Source organism: Eucalyptus grandis, chromosome 6 (genome assembly GCF_016545825.1).
Source record: "Eucalyptus grandis isolate ANBG69807.140 chromosome 6, ASM1654582v1, whole genome shotgun sequence".
In the NCBI taxonomy this organism is placed as follows: domain Eukaryota; kingdom Viridiplantae; phylum Streptophyta; class Magnoliopsida; order Myrtales; family Myrtaceae; genus Eucalyptus; species Eucalyptus grandis.
In genome coordinates, this window is record NC_052617.1 from 41,996,869 (window position 1) to 42,014,036 (window position 17,168).

General features: G+C 38.8%; 2 protein-coding genes and 1 non-coding gene across 4 annotated transcripts; all 3 read right to left on the minus strand.

Moving 5' to 3' along the window:
* Positions 1–366: 366 nt before the first annotated feature.
* LOC104449894 (protein NRT1/ PTR FAMILY 1.2) lies at positions 367–3,690 on the minus strand. Its single transcript, XM_039314747.1, has 4 exons — positions 3,271–3,690; positions 2,939–3,156; positions 1,820–2,376; positions 367–1,745 (listed from the first exon to the last, which is right to left on the minus strand). The coding sequence occupies exons 1-4, from the start codon at positions 3,614–3,616 to the stop codon at positions 785–787; spliced, it is 2,082 nt and encodes a 693-aa protein (XP_039170681.1). The 5' UTR covers positions 3,617–3,690; the 3' UTR covers positions 367–784.
* Positions 3,691–9,268: 5,578 nt separating this feature from the next.
* Positions 9,269–12,915, minus strand: LOC120294973 (transcription factor bHLH68-like). 2 transcript variants are annotated; one of them, XM_039316149.1, is made up of 8 exons: positions 12,399–12,907; positions 11,787–12,195; positions 11,504–11,578; positions 11,346–11,411; positions 11,002–11,067; positions 10,751–10,810; positions 10,274–10,321; positions 9,269–9,692 (listed from the first exon to the last, which is right to left on the minus strand). In XM_039316149.1, the coding sequence occupies exons 1-8, from the start codon at positions 12,569–12,571 to the stop codon at positions 9,564–9,566; spliced, it is 1,026 nt and encodes a 341-aa protein (XP_039172083.1). In that variant the 5' UTR covers positions 12,572–12,907; the 3' UTR covers positions 9,269–9,563. The 2 variants fall into 2 exon arrangements, with proteins under 2 accessions (XP_039172083.1, XP_039172084.1); XM_039316150.1 differs by lacking the exon at positions 10,751–10,810 and having other exon boundaries at positions 12,399–12,915.
* Positions 12,916–14,074: 1,159 nt separating this feature from the next.
* On the minus strand, positions 14,075–14,156 carry TRNAS-CGA. The gene has a single exon. It is a non-coding gene; the product is annotated as a tRNA-Ser (tRNA).
* Between the last annotated feature and the right edge of the window lie 3,012 nt (positions 14,157–17,168).

Sequence of the window (17,168 nt, forward strand, 5' to 3'; positions counted from 1 at the left end):
ACATAAATGGTAGAGCCAAATAAAATCAAACAACAGAATGAAGCCATGTCCACTTAGATGGAAAGGAAATAAATGATTATCCCAAAAAGAACTAGTAAATAAAGTTAAAAGAAAAAGGAAAATAAGAAATCCATTATTCACCCATTTAAGAATGGCAAATGCAAACATATTCTGCACGCTCATTGAGTCTTTATCCACTTCTGTGAATCTTTCCTGACCATTGCTTTGTGCATGCACGAGGCTACTAGTGAACTTTGAGAGCAGAAAGAAACTGTTCCTCAGCTTTCACTGTTAGGGCTGAGACAGGACTTCAATCTGTCTGTGAAGTGACTGAAGTCTAATGAAAGATCAAGTTTATTTTCCCACTAAGCAGAAATCTGTCCATGACAGTAGTCTCATCTTATAATTTTCAATGCCAAAACAGCACATGGCCAGGCCAGTAACTCCGGCCTTGGCTATAGAAAAATTACTTACAATGGGATCTTACACTGCTTGTCAACACCCAGCACAAGTTAAAACACCAAATACTCATCTTAGATACACTCGAAAATACAATCTTTTAAAATCACACATAAGTCCTATACACCAGAGTTTTTTACCCTGGATTCCTCGATTGTAGCACTTGTAGCAGTTCATTCCTTTGAGCGCATTTCTCTACATGCATCTCCAAAAAATACTGCAAGCTCTATACAATCCATATCTTCAGAATCTTTGGATAGTGACTTTCACACTGTCAATCCTTACAAAATGATTATTTTGATCCAAACTACACGACACAGTCCCCCTATTTCTTGAGATCAGGATCCTTCTTTCCTTCCTCTCTTTCATCTAACTCATCCTTGAGTTTCCTTTCTACTTTACACACTTCCGGTTCCTTCCTGGAGCTGATCCCCTGTTCTTGGACATTCATGCCGCTACCTGTGCAGGGTCCATACATCCAACTACAGAACAGGAAATAGACTACGTTCAACAGACTCATGATGGCGAGGAGCCAGTAGTAATTGTCATAGCGACCCTCGTTTATGTTACTCGATACCCAGCTTATTCTTGTCGTTCCGGAGGTTAGACTGTCCACGGCACTCACTATAGCACTTGCTAACAAGTTTGCAACGGCCATCCCCAGCCCAAACAAGCAAGCTGCGATACTGGACATGGATCTAGGGAATTCAGAATAGTAGAACTCGGTTTGGCCAATCGCAGTGAAGGCTTCGGCAAACCCGTTCAGACAATACTGTGGCACGAGCCACATCGCAGACATTCCAACCACGGCACGTGGATTTTCTCGCAACCCTTCTTCTAAAGCTCTTTTCCTTCGAACGTGCTCGACTATTGCTGAAACAACCATGGCCATACATGATAAGAGTAGCCCAATCCCCATCCGCAGTTTCACACCGAGACGTACAGGCTTTCCCCTGACTTTTGACGCTAAGGGAAGGACAACACGATCATACAGGATGACCCATATTGAGAGCGTAATGATTGTGAACGTGCCAAAAGATCCTGCTGGGATTTGGAAGCTCGAAGTAATGTGTCGGTCCATGGAGCTTGCTTGGAGCAATGGGAAAGTGGTTTGGCTCACGTTGATCGACAGCATGATCCCGGTAGACCACAGTGGTATGACTTTAATCAGTGCTTTCAGCTCTTCCACTTGCTGGACCGTGCACAGACTCCAGGGATCTGAAGCCAATCCATCAGGAGTTATATCATTTTCTGGATCCTTAATGACGCATGCCTTGTTCAAAAACCTGCAATTATATAGCTGAACATATTTACTTCACTTCACATGACTTTTTAGGCACTGGCTTTTTTGAAAAGTTACCTTAGTTTATTGGTTGGCAGGACGAACTCTGAACCCTTCTTCTGATGGTAGCACCGAAAGCCGTCTAAATCCTGGCTCGGGAAATCGAGTTTCCTGTTCTTATAAGCAACAGCAATTACTTGCGCAAGCCCAGTGAACAAGCTCCTGTTCGCTTTCTGCTTAACATAAAAAGGCGAAGCGAGAACAAACAAGAATGCCGAGAAGAACATGAGAATAGCGGGAATCCCGAAACCGACCTTCCACCCCAAGTGATCTTGTGTATAAACTATGCCCGTCAAGGCCACGAGGACGGAAATAAAGGCTGAGGCATAGTACCAATTGAAGTAACTCTCTAGGACCCTCTTATTGTTCGGGTTCTCTTTTCTATCCAATTGATCAGCACCAAATGCCAAAGAACAGGGCCGGATCCCTCCGGCTCCGATGGAGATGAGGGCAAAGGCTGAGATCAGAAGGATCATTTGGGGTGTGCTAGTGGATTCGCAGGTACTTGTGGACTGGTCGCAGGGAGGAGGCCTTGCCCGTGGTATCATTGCTGTTAACCACAACAGTGTCATTCCCTACAATGTGAGTGTTCTTTAGTTGATGGTGTTTCTCTCCGCATAAATGAAGGAGAATGTTGATTTTGCTATGAAAAACCAACTGCATTCTTTCTGCCAAAATTATCGAACACCTATTCCTGAAGAACTATAGAGTCCACACTGACTTTACCCAGATGCCGACGATTTAAGTTGATCTTTGACCACATTACATTACTTGCTGCTAAAAAAATTTACTCTTGTCTATCCTGATTGAAGTCTTTTCAAACTTTTTAGGTCCACCAGAAAGGAGGCGACGACAGCAGGAACACTGATTAGGACATAATTGAGAAAGCACCATAAAGTCAGAAAGTAGGAGCTCTCGACATCAGGAAGAAGGAAACTCAAAAAGAAAAAGCAGAAAGCGACGGCTGAGAGGTAGTATCGGCAGCCAAATAATTAAAGCCATCCCCCCAAATAATTTCCAGATCTGATAGTGAAACAAAGGTATCTTCAAAAAACTCGAGGTGAGACTGGAAGACCCACGATACCTAAGCAAGTTAAACAACAAAAAGTTTAAGAAAAGCTGACAATAATTAATTACCGAGAGGCTCGAGATGGAGCCCAGAGCGATGGTGAGGAATCGACCCAGATAAGAATCGGCGATGAAAGCCCCAGGCAGCGGCATGAAGTTAGTAGCGGCCGACCAGAAGAAGATAAAGTTCGTCCCTTTGGCCACTCCGAAATGGTAGTCCCTCATCAAGTAGAGAATCATGTTGGGCAAGAGCCCATAGCTCGCCACCTTCTCAAACGCTTCGTTCGCTGCGATTGAAATCGACTAAAAGACTCAGCATTTCGAGCACGACAAGGACCCCAGAGAAGAAAAAAGGGAAATTCAAGAACCACAAAGATCACGGCAATGCAGTAGTGCTTAACCTATGATGAAGGGCATGGTAATGAGGCCGCCCTTTGTCGGCTCCGGAGTTTCTTCGTCTTCGCGATTCATCTTCTTCCTTCTCGAGATGCAATACAGAAGCGAGAGCAAAGTCGGGGCTCTTAGTCGCGAGTCCGAAGTGGGTTTGGTTTTTCTTGTACTGGCACTGAATATAAAGAAGATCGCAGAGGCCTTGAGATGGCAAAATATGTACTGAAAAAAGAGGTCCTTTTTCTTCTTTCTTTTCTCCTCAGGTGTCAGTGGGGCTCGGCGCAGAGAGAGAGAGAGAGAGAGAGAGAGAGAGGGATGACTTTGCGTGTGAAAAAAGAGCAGATAAATAAATGACATGCACGTAAAACAAGAATAATTTTCTGTGCACTAGAAGCAGACTAGTTTTAGTGCAGGGCAGGGCATAGTGTGGGGGCGCTCAGGGCTGATTGACAAGAAGGAAGGTGGCCGATACGATCGGTGCTAACTTGTCCTGACCGTGTTGTTGTGGCGTGGCGAGCAATCCATTTCTGTGGAGGCTCTGACCAGAGATCTCTAGTGCGTTTTTCCAAGCAATTATTGCAAGAGATGATGAGCCAGAGCTACAGTACACATCCTCCTATGTGGCTCCACCTACGGTACATCTCCCTCGTTTCTTCATCCTCATTTTAAAAAACCAGCAAATTGAATTTTAGGCAGTTGGAACTTTGGGAGTTTCCAATGGGGAGGCTTTACTGGGCGAGCATAGTGAGGATTCCCCACCCCCCATTTAGTACCCTGTCCTGTGTTGTTTTGTTTAGTAATTACTGCGATTTGTTTAGTAATCCTTGCAATCGTGATGCGCAGCCCGAATGTGCTAACGAGCAGTTTTCGGCTCCATGTGTTGACTACAATTGATGACAGCCTGAACTGCTTGGAATCCTCGTATCAACCGATTCCAGCATTCTTGTTCATTCGGCCATCCGACCAACACATCACACAAGACCTGGACATAATTAACGTGTCCGAACGTGATTATGGGATAATTGCCCAAGCAGCAAGCAGTTGTTTGTGCTTGATTAGAATGCGTTTGGTTTTGGTTTTTTCAAAGGGCTTTACACCTCCAAAAGCCATTAGAAAAATGCTGGGATGTTTTGCAAACCTTTCAAGGTAGCTTTCGGCCAAATGTTGACCTTAGGAATATTGAAAGCCCAAAGCAAGTAGAAACTGACTTTCGAAATGGTTGAATAATTTTTTTTTTTAAACTACCTTTATAAATTCTTCATTTTTTTCTGATTTTGCCCCTACTTGTTAGAATAATACGATCTTTCAATCATATGAACATTATACAAAATTAATGAATATAGCATACCTAGATCAAACGTAGTCACAAATGATCCAACAAGCGAGAAGATGTCTTCATGTAGGTATGAATCTTTAGTACTCTCCTCTATAATGATTGTGATGGGTGTGTGTTTTAAAACGTGATAATGGAATGCATACAATCTCCATCGAAAGCTGATCTTATATTGAGGGAGTAATGGGACCAACCCTACAACGGTCAAATCTTAACCTTCCATTAAAGTTTAAGATATGGATTCTACATGCTTAGTTATATGTCATAAATATGTTGTCCATAATATATTTAACTAAATTGGGTACATATCAAATATTAAATAACATACCTAATAATCCACATAAATGGGTTGGATCTCGTCAAGTTCAACACTAGTTGCTATTGTTCATTTTCTTTGTGAGGGCGGTTGGTGAGGGCCAATGAGCTCAGATCTAATTGGCGAAGGGTTGGCAAGGAGTTGAAAAGGTCACGCAATTGCCCAAACAATAGTTGCCTAGTTTGCGCAACCTCAAGCCTTGCCGCCTAGGGTCACACGGCCTTAACAAGGGTTGCCTGAGGTTCTGCAACCCCATGCAACGATTGCTTAAGATGACACCACCTCAGGCGACCATGACCTAGGTTGCGAGACCTTGGCGGCATTTGCCTAGGCCAAGCGGCCTTCACCAAGGGTTGTTGGAGATCATGTGACCTCAGCTATCAGTTGTCGGTGGCTTGAACCTTTTGCCAAAGCTGTGAAGAGTTTGATTTCTTTTTAATAAAAAAAAAATTAATGTTAAAGCTCTTTGCAATTTTTTTTATACCAAAAACTACTTGATCCAAAGTTGTTTTGCAAAAAAGTTTTTACCGAAAGTAATTTGCATTTTCCTAAAGGGTTTTGACTTTCAGTATTTGTACTGCATCCTTAATCATCTTTAATCTTGATGGAACTTTAAAGTATTCATGACGGGATGTTGACCCATCGAAACCCAGGAATCAAAGCACGATTCCCCCGATGATTAGGCCACTTTGAAGGTGATCACGAGGAGTTCGAAGTTGTTGACGTCCCAAAAATGACTCAAGTTTCGCAAAAATTAAAAGGCTTTCATCTTCTTTCGATCATTAGTAACGCGATTTTCCTAGCATATACATCATCGGTCTCATGACATGTTCGATTACTATTATATGGTGATAGCGGATTGCCATGGAAAGGGCTTGAATCTATGGATCAACTTCCATGGAAAGGGCTGCGGGATTTCCAGCTTCGGCCCATTTTCAAAGTGGGCTTTTTACAAATCTCGGTCTGGTCATCAGCCATCACAGCCCACTAAATTCTTCATGATTTCGAGCGTGAAATCGATGCGCTTAAGATTTTAGTCAGTATTGGACTCCCACAGCTGATTATCCTAACCAAGCATTTGTGCTTTAATAACACAACTCAAGCTCAACTTTGAAAATAAAGACTAATGAGAATCAACTCGAACTTAGTTCAAAGTTTAACCAAATCAAGTCTAAGCACACATAATAGCTATAGTACACTTTTTAGATTTAAGATTAAGACGTATGAACAAAATTGCACGTTACGTTTTAGTCAAATGCCCTAGTACAGTCCCTCCACAACCACCAATGCTTGATTTAGGGCATCTCCATCTAGCCTCCAATTTCGACATTACTTGGCATATATCTTAATGGGATTTCACTTCTTTGTCTCCTTCTTCTGCTCCTAGTTTTTTCTTATTTTTGGATGGTGAGAATTATACTCATGTGTTTGTTGGGACATGCGAGAACAAACTCCGCAGGATGTGAACAAGAAGAAACGAGACATTCTTGTTTTTTTGGATTTAAGCAGAGACAAAGGATTTTGAGTGCAATGAGTGATAAGTGTTCAGGTCTTTGTAATAACTTTTTCAGGTCGAAATGATCACTGGAGAGGCATGGCATGGGTAGCTGCATGCTTTTGTTAGCTTCTGCTCTCTCTCTCTCTCTCTCTCTCTCTCTGCGCATCTGCCCTCGCATGACCTGCATATTTGCAGAGAACCAAAAAGCCCCAAATGAACCTGGCAAACCTTCGTTAAAAAAAAAAAGAACCTGGCAAACCTATCATGATGCCAAATCCAAATGTGACCCTGAAAGCCAAAAAGAAAAAAAAAATTAGAAAACTGGTTTCTTTCCTTGGGAAAATTAGAAGGAAAGAACCGTCAAGAAACAAGTATAGATCACATCAAGATAACCTAGCTTCAAAAGCAATGAATGATCAGTAGGAAATAAGCATCGATCCCCCCCCCCTCAGATTCTCTTATTCTCAAAGCATATCTTTATTTTGCCCTTTCTATTGTCAGACTAAAACTGGGAAATGAAAGATGAGGAAGGGGGAGACCTGGATAGGGGGGATCTAATGCTCTACTACAGTGGCCTTCACCAAGTGATAGCCCCACCTTCATATTCCTAACAAAACTCGCAAGATTTGTCCAGATCGAAACAAGATCGAAACGACAATACAATAGATAAAAAGGTTCAAGCAAGGAAAGACCCACTAAGATCATCATCACGTAGGCCTGCTTAAGCATACATAATTAGGATGGAATTTTCTACGAGAGCACGGAAAGTCGGCCAGGGAAAGGAAAACGAGGGCAGAGAGAGAAAGAAATATATTTTTCTAAAGCGAAGTGGAGGTGATGCAGCCTATGATGTATGAGTTACGACAGGATTGAGTCATGCATCCACTACTTTGGTCGCTGCAGGAGCGGATTTGAAATGGGCGCGAGTGGCCCTCCCATTACTTTCTATATTGAATTTTCTATCTTATGTTATACGGCAATTTCTTTATTTCACTCGAGTACAATCCGATAAAGCCTGGCCTGGAAAGAAAGACCCGAATGGAGGGGAACCACGATGGCATATTCGGGTCAGCCCCCCATGAATCTCTCTCTCTCTCTCGCTCTCTCAACTTTCTCTCTCTACTTTCCAGTTAAGACGATGGGGTAGTCTTTGGACAACCGAGAAATGGATTGCTATAATAAGTACTCATGAAAAGGTCCCATAAAGAAAAAGGGGAGGGGAATGCGTTAGAGTCACTGCTGGTGACAGGATGGATGGGGAAGGAGGTGGAGCTGTGCAGTGTTTGAAGTCTTGAAAGACACTCTTCAAAGTCTGTCCTGCACAAAAACATCACATCTTGGAACAGAGTATGCGTTGTTTGTTGCTGCAACATTTGAAATGGTGTGACTATACACCATCATTATTAGTTTTTTTTTTTTTTGGCAACATCTTATGTTATTGTTCACTTGATTTATTTCGAGAGGCCGTTCATGTCTTAGAAGTCAAGCCCAAAAAGCATGTTTTAGTATAACGTAAGGGTAAAATTGAGTCAAGCTAATCTCGAGCAATTAGAAGATGATCTGATAATTATTCGAGATCAACTAGTTTGAGTTTGAGTTGAGCTCAATTTACTAGAATATCTTATCAAGTTGAGTTCGAGCTTACCAAGAGTCAACTCGACAAGCTCTCTTAAGCCTTAGTATTGAGCTTCAATTTTTTTTTCTAAAGTTATTTTGCAATTGCAAAAAGAAAGAAGAAGAAAAAGACACAAGTGAAATTACATATTTAATCTTCATATAAATATACATACAATGAATATCTGAGATCTTAAAACTCAAGCTTAAACCTAGTCAAGCCCGAGCCTAAGTTTTGATACTCGATCTAGTTCGAGTGGAGTTTTAGTCCCAAATAGTCAAGTCAAGCTCAAACTTGGCATTGTACAAACTTGGCTCAACTTGATTACAACTTTAATCTAAAGTCTGAGGTGGAAAGGTTCTCGTTGGTCGATCACATTGCATGTCCTAATTTTTGGTATGCTAAAAAAATGGAATAATTTTCCATGTTGGTAAATTACAAATGGTGTAGGCACATTTTAAGAAAAATGTGATTGGTTATCGTTTGTGTGGTAACTTGCTAATTAACCAACATTTGTCCTACCTTACTAATATATATATATGACTAGTGCGAATTTATGACCTGTTGTAATGAATTATCACTTCTTGTTTGGGTTGTCTATAAAATTTTTAAAATTAGCAACTTTTTATACAAAATTAACAACTTTAGTTCAAGTGACTTACCGACTTTTTTCCATTCAGTTATTGCTAGTTTCAGTTTACTAACTATTATTTCAAAATTTATTAACTTTTTTTGTACTACTTACCAATTCTTCTAGTAACTTACCGATTTTTTGATGAAGTCGACAACTTTTAAACAAAATTACCTATTGCATTTGAGTTGGTTATCAACAAAAATTTGAAGTTAAAAACTCTTATTTGGTCATGTACCAACAACTATTTTATAGTTCCCAGATTACCAACTTTCATTGAAGTAACCAACTCTTAACAATATTATTTGTCTTAATTAACAATGTTTCATGATGAATTATTGATTACTTTTAGATTATCAACTCTTATTTGACTCACTTATCAATCATTTCTGAATTATCGACCTTTCTAAAATCCATCAATTTTTATTGGTGAAGAGGAGGCACGAGAGTAAAGTTGGTAATCTCATAAATTGTTTGGGAACTTACCATTTTCTCTCAAAACCAAGATTCTTAACCCCATATTTTCAATTAAGTCATTATCATGAACAGGCATTGGAAAAGCGGAAAAAAGAATGGAAAAATTGGATACACACGCTTTTGTGTGAAAATGTTGGAGGGACTTAACTTGGATTTTGATTTCATTTAATAATGAAGGATCGATGTATTACTACCTAAACCCATTCTATATTGTGCCTTATCATCCATCAACTTCATAGAAATACAACAACTAGAGTTCTCCAATCGATCAAGTACCCGAACAAATTAACAATCAAGTCGATGCTACTCTAAGAATGCATAGCATCATGAGCAGTCAGCCTTAGGTTTAAGCAGAGTGACTGCTCATGATATTATGTCATTCCATGGAAGCTTGCTCCATCAATGTCATTGCCCACCGTCTTGATCAGTCCCCGTCAAAAGCCGCCGCCGAGTCCCGGAGCCCAATAGTCGGCTCCGCTTTCATTTCCGACTTGCATTGTGCAAGAGACAGGAACCAAGCATAGGCCTCTACTCTTCAGGTCCTTCGGATTATCTTGGTTTTCCTGAGAAACCAAAAATGTACATATACAAATCTAAATCATTCGATCCACCACTATGGCTATGAAATGAAATTATCCTCAATGCGCACACTTGTTTCTTAGGATAATCAAATTAGAGCAATAATGATGATCTAAATGATGATAACAATGATGGTGGTGAAATAGGTTATCCTACAAAATACCAAGGAATCAAATGGAGAGGATTTTATATTTGTTAAATTAATGGTAAAGTGGTGGACCTTTGTTAGGGCTTGCTTTTGTGATTGGGCAGGTGTCCTCGAAGGGCTATGGAGTGAAAAGAATGGAAAAAGAAAGACAAGAGAACTTTTATCATATCCTAGCAAAAAGCCTTTTAGGATTCCAAGCTAGTGTCAAGTCTTGGTTATATATATTATGCTTTTGATGACTTTATGAGGGTAAAGGCGTATAAATTATGAGAACCTTGTTCGCAAAAGCTTTCTCTTCCCATCTAAAAGAGGAGACTTAGATGCTTGGTCCAATAAACAAAGACTGCTCTCTCTCTCTAGCTACTTGCTTTTGCTCATTTAAGAGGACGACAGATCCAATAAAGCACAATTATATACCTGCAAGCTGGTGTCTCCAGGAAATGCAAAATTCCCTTCTCCTTGAACCTGACAAAAGATTTCCTCTCGTGAATTTACCAACATAACTATAGTTTTAACAACAACAAACTGTTAACTTCCACTATATATGAGTCTTTTGTGATAAGAGAGAGAGAGAGAGGCATCGAACAAGTCTCATAGGAGACACTTAGTACATGTAGCCACTTGTCTAATGTTGGCTATGGTTTTCAGCTAATCAATCGTGTTTCAGTTAGGTTGTTAACTAAATACATTTAGAATCTAAGATGAATACACCAAATTTTGTGTCGCATAATGGCCATACCGAAAATAGAGATTGATTCACCTAAGTAATGAGGTAATCTTTTATCAGTGTTGTCATGTTCTACTTCTTCAAAAACTAATTCAGAGATTTTCCAATGATATTAGTCTTTTATGTTTGGATATGAAGTGTAATGTATACTGTGGCCAAGTACTTACAGACTGGTGATTCCTCATATTTCCAGATCCATTATTGCGCAAGTACGGAGAGCTAAGAGCCTGCATTATTCATGTAAAACAAAAATGAAAAATATTCTATGCACACTGCGACTACCCGATTGTTTCAGAAAAGTTATCAAGGTATGGAACTTTTATAGTTTTTAAGCGCATGCCCATCACTGATTCTAGGTTGGTTTTCTTGCAGAGAGCTCACACACGTATATAAAAATGTGAGAGCAAATAAACATCACCTCAATTTGACCCTGAAGGAATCTGATATACCCAATGGCTTCTAACAAGACAGAAGCAGTGTCAGTCTGCAAAAAAAAAAAAAAAAAGAACACATTACACAATTAACACAAAGCCCTAAGTTATCTTTCTGGTCCTTCTTTAATGCTAAAAGGAGAGCATATATAGGAGAATGTGAAAAACCAAATAAAGGAGCAAAGAAGGGGAATTTTTGGCAGAAGCAAATTCTGCTTTTTATGGGCTTAATTCATATAAAAATCACCTTATGCAAATATCTCCTTGCTGTTCATCAATATGTGTCGGGCATGGAGATGAACAAGCAGAAGAGTTTTCAAATTAAGTTTACCTTTCCAAAAGGGGAAACAAGCTGGTGGAGTGCTGTTATTCTATCGCCTAGCTTCTCCTTCCTCACCTGCATGCCTCATTGAATGCCCAAAATCATCTCAAATTTTATCACTGCAGGTTATATGCTTGAGAGAGAGAGAGAGAGTGTTCAGAGTTAACCTTGAGAGGTAATTGGCTCGAAGAGGGATGAACCCTAGCCTTCTTACATGCCCCTCCAGTGGCTGCGCTATTACACTAAAGGAAGAAAAAAAAGTTGCAGGTCAAGGGTCAAACATGCATCTATTGCAAGAACACCAAAACCAGCTCCAGTTGTGCTACAGGAACTTCACCTAAAAGATCTTGACCCCAGAGTATTATGACCATTTTAAAAAACAAACCCACTTAGACAAACACACACAAAGAAGAAAAGGGAAATGGAAAACTGGAAAAAGATTTCACCAACCTCAGATGAATGATCTGGGCGCAATTGATTATTGCTGTTCTTATTGCTATCAGCGTTGGTGCTAGAGAAGTCCAACATGCTGTTGTTATTGTTCAAAGTGGTGACACATGAGGTAGGAGAAGACACAGGCATGATGGTGTTACTACTATTTGGCCAAGCAGGCTTATTATTGACATTGCTTGGTGCCAGGAACAACTCTTCATGGACTCCATGGCTGTACAACAAGTCACCGCTGGTTTGAGACACCTCTTGTTTAACATCTATAAGCTGAGGATGAGGATGATGAACAACGTGTACACCTAAAGATGGGTTGTTCACCATTTGTAGCTCTTCCCAGTTCTCCAACTTTTTTTCCTGAAAGTGACTCGCACCATACTTGTAGTTATCTTCTTCACTGCACAATCCTCCCCTGGAAAAGAAAAACAGAAGAAAGAGAGAGAGAGAGAGAGAGAGAGAGAGGGTCAAGAAGAGTGACATATACCAGCAAAATAGCTTCCAGATTTGACTGGAAAAAGCTGAAAAATCAGTTCTCTCTCTCTCTCACACACAGCAGAAAAAAACACACACACCCACACTGAGAGAGAGAGAGAGAGAGAGAGAGAGAGAGAGTACAGGAGAAGTTGACTCCAAGACTGAGGATGTTCCTGGGTGTGATTATCAGCAAGAGAATTCTGAGATCCAACGACAAACTGAGGATGAAACAAACTGGTAGGAGGCTGATGATGGTGGTGATGATGATAAGATGGTGGATGCATGTTCCACCAGTTAGGGTTTCCTGCCATCATTTGTTAGTGAAGTGAACTTATGATCTCTCTCCCCTTCTCTCTCTCGCTCCCTCCTCTACTCACGACCTTCTAAAGAGAGGAGAGGTTAAAAACCCAAAAGACCAAGGCCAAAAAAATCTCCCTCCCTGCCTCCTTTTCCCTTCACTTTCTCTTCACCCCGCGTCATGTATTTCTTTCCCTGTTCATGCATCCAAACAACTCTTTTGTGGGTTTGAAGCTTTTCGAGAGAATACTATTTGCTTTCCTCAGATTAGGTTGGAGAAACACCTCGAGCCTATGACCTCCGAGAGAATTTTTATAAACAGTGTTTAGGGTTGAGGGAAAGGCTTTAGCATTTTCTTTAATATTTAACCCATATTTTATCCTTCCTGGCCCTTTCCCTCCTTCACTCATTTGGGGTGTTGATTTATTTATTCTTAGCTTCTTCTTCTCCTTCTTCTTCTTTTTCGTGTGGGGGCACAAAAGATGGTGGGTGGGCAATAAAATAATGATTTTAGCCCTAGGAGCCTTACCCCTTAATCCGGGGGGGTTGGCATGCCTCGGGATTGTTTTCGTGGTATCTTATTCTTTTGAGGTAGGGCAATGTGCTACTATAGCGTTTGTATATAACAAGTACATTGACATATCGAGTGTTTTCTGCCTCCTAGGGCAACATCAACATGGCTTTAGTTTCATCCCACGAATAGGTCCATTGAATTATCGGACACATGTATCTTACAAAGTGAAAAATCAAGTTGAAAGGCATGTCAATTGATGTATTTAACTCGGGATTGAAAATAATATTATAATCTATGTTTACAAAACCCCATTGGTTCTTCCATAAATTCGACCTATCTAACGGTGAAATAGCAAAATTGTTGATTGTTGTTCAATCACCCTAGCAGATCATATCATTAGAGTGCATTTGAAAAAACCGAATGAGGAAATGGTGGAAAAGCCACATTTTTTAGGAAAGTAGAGCAGCAATTGCCTCCAATTTGGCACGCATGATATGTTAAAATACTTTAAAGAAGAGTCAAATTTCGGTAATTTTCTAAGTCATGGGTCAAGTAAGTAAGTATCTATCATATTAATAATGTGTGGGATATTCCATATCTTAAAAGTGTTATTGAATGTTTATGTTTTGTTCTACATATTGAGCCCTATCAGTAAGATCAAAGTTTCTTATAAAATAAAGGTATATGGTTAGAGCCTGTCAATCGAAAGAAAAGAAAAAAAAGAAAGTAAAAAAGATGTGGCGTACCTAAACCTAAACAATTTAACATGTCCAATTTGCTGAGAGAGCTGAAAATTAAGAGTGCAATTACACATAACCAACCATCAGTGGTCCAGCCTAAGGACCACTCAAATTTCTATGTGTCTGTGTATATTTCAAACTGATGATAGCGGCTTATTTCGTATACTCAACGTGAGCAACACTGGCAAAATAAAACAGAGTTGATCAAAACGAAATTAAAAAGATAAAAGATAAAAAATAAAAAATAAAAAATGGAAAAGGAAAGGCGTCGACAGCAGGATTCGAACCTGCGCAGGCAAAGCCCAACAGATTTCGAGTCTGTCTCCTTAACCACTCGGACATATCGACGCTGCGGTGCACAACCATGTGAAAGAATTTATATTGTATAATTATTTATGGTCCAGGCTTTCCCATTACTGCCCGTGAATCATGATGAGCTTTCCATTTAATTGGAACACAACATTATAATTATGCATACCATTTCTCAAAAAAAAAAAAAAAACAATGTACATAATTACAAACTCCTAGGTCAAGTAAATCATATGATACGCATTAGTTCGCTTCAATAATAATTTGAAGTCGTCCAAGAAAGATGGTTTCAACCGTTCGACTAAAAAATGATGGGTCAAGCCCACCATTTCTAGAGCCCAAAGAGAGGGACCAAAATAATAGTTTTTTTTTTTTTTTTTTTCCGTGATGGGTTTATGCTTCCAAATCATTCGAATTATTGAAAAGTTGGCGCAAAATTAAAATGAAAAGGTTGTGAAAGCAGCCCTTTTCGAGGAGGGGGCCACACGATTTTTGCTTTGGTCAATTGAATCTTGAAGGCCTGTGGAGAAATCGAGCACTTCGAATTATAAAAGAAACGGATTTCACGGTGTCGCCTTTGATGTGCCCTTGCTCACTTTATCCTCGTCAGTGGAGAGGAAGCGTGCTCCAAATTCTTCTCAATTTCCCACCCACCACCACCATTATTCTATGTATTATAACCAATAATCCAAGTTTAATGATGCAATATAGTGCACAAATACCCCAACACTAATCAGCTCTAATTGTAGTCCTACAATTGAGATGATCGTTTCTGAGATTTTCTCTATAGGACATCATAACATGGAAATTATTGTTTACAAAGTCCTAAATCTATTGTACGTCGATTGATTCGGTTATAAATTTTTTAATTGTGCTAATTGACTCATAAGCTTTTAAACGACTTGCCAAATTAATCCTAAAAGTTTTGAAAATTTACTAATTTAATCTTAAACTTGTTATTTGGATGTTTGGCCTAAACGATTACATTGACAAATCGTTAAAAGATTTAAAACTAAATTGACAAATTATCAAAAAATTTAGGACTAAATGGGCAAATCATTAAAATTTGTAGGACAATTAAAAAGTTTATATTTGAATTAGCCTCTTTTCATAAAATAAGTCTTAGTACTTTTTCGATAATTTTCCCATGAAACATGCTAAGGGAGACCGACCACTGTCTTATTTTACCGTAAATGGTAGACACCCCTAGGTTCCGAAATTTTCTTTAAAATGCTAATGGGAATTTGTTTTTTGAGGGATAAAAATAGGAATTTTGTGCTTAAAAAGATTAGTTAACATGTCTCATCCCAGCATAAAATAATCGATCCTCGATTGATAGAGCCCATGGTGTTAGTTCTACTAGATATTAGGTATATCTATTTTCTTTTTATTAAGGCCGGAAAGAAATATAACCTCTTATTATAAGGAAAAGAGTTATCAAAAATTGACTCTTTGTGGAGAACGAAGGAAAATATAGCCTAATATTAGAAAGGACTAGTCCGTGAAAACTGACTTCTTGCCGCAAAATACAAATTCATGAAGTTACAATTTCATAGTTTATCTCAGGCTATGGGTTCTTTCTTCTTCTTCCTTGAATTTTATGGGAGAGAATTTAGAATTGGTTCCTACTAAATTAAAAAAGAAAAAGGAGAAATCGTGTTCAGCCCAGCCCAAATGTTTGGGCCCTCGGGCCACTGCGTTGTTCTAATATGTTATAAAGCTTTGTATAGTTGGAGAATATTATGGTACTACCGTACTATAATGTTATTACCAGGAGAGTACAGTGCAAATAAAAAAGGGGGGAAGACTTAGAATTAGTCCATAAAGATAGCATATATAAATTATCGGTCGTTTGTAATCTAAAGTACGGGTGCTCATGAAATTTTTTATTTTGATTCTTCTTCTTCTTCTTCTTTCATTTCTTTGGCGAAAAATTAATAATATATATATGTTCGTGTTTCATTCTCGTCAACTCAGTTCTCATTAAATACTCTAGACTCGATCTTAAAAAAATTTCACGAATGAAAGACATTATGATGTATTTAACCCTTCTCCTTTCTTTTTCCTCATTCAAGAAAATAACACAATAGGTTCCTGAACTTTGACATAATGTACAATATGATCTCTAAACTTTTCATTTGTTTAATATGGTCCTTAAATTGAAAGCCAATGTAAAATGTGATTTATGAACTTTTAATTTATTTGATGTGATTCGTGACTTTTTTATATATGTTTAATTTACTCCATGAACTATATGAATTTGTCTCTGAACTTGAATTAATGGAACAACGATATTAAACATTTTCATAGAGCTTAGAATTAAATATGTACAAAAAAGTCAAAGATCAAACTAAACAAATTAAAAAATTTAGGGACTATTTGTGTTATTATTCCTTATCATTTCTTTAGGTATACCTCACCAACCAATTCCGATACTCTCGTATAGAACTAGAAAGTCATACATGCGTGTGTATATATATGACAAACTATTCTTAAGTTTATTATTTATTTCCCTTCTCATTTATATTGGTATCCTTGAACTTGAATTAATGGAATAATAACATTGAACATTCTTATATGGTTCAGGAGTGAACATATACTAAAAGTCCGAGGACCGTATTGAACAAATTAAAAATTTATGAACTACATTTCACATTAAATCAAAGTTAGGAATAATTCGTGTCAAATCCACTCTAGTTTCTTTAGGTATACCTCATGAGCCGATTCCCATAGTGTCGTATGGAATAGAAAGTCATATTTATATATGGCCTCATGACAAACTATATAATTTCTCAGGTTTATTATTTAATTTTTTCTTTCACTTTTTCTCCGACCACAGATTAGCATGCATGCATGCAATCCATGAATGAGAGTGTACGCACGGAAACAATACTGGACAGGCAAGCTGTTCTTGTTTCAGAGAGTCGTGCAATTATCGCGAATCATGGGATATGTCAACTTGCTGAAACTTTGGCTCTCTCACGAGCATCATCTACCCCAATCTCTCTCTCTCTCTCTCTCTCTCTCTCGTGATCATTGTTTCCTTGTCTT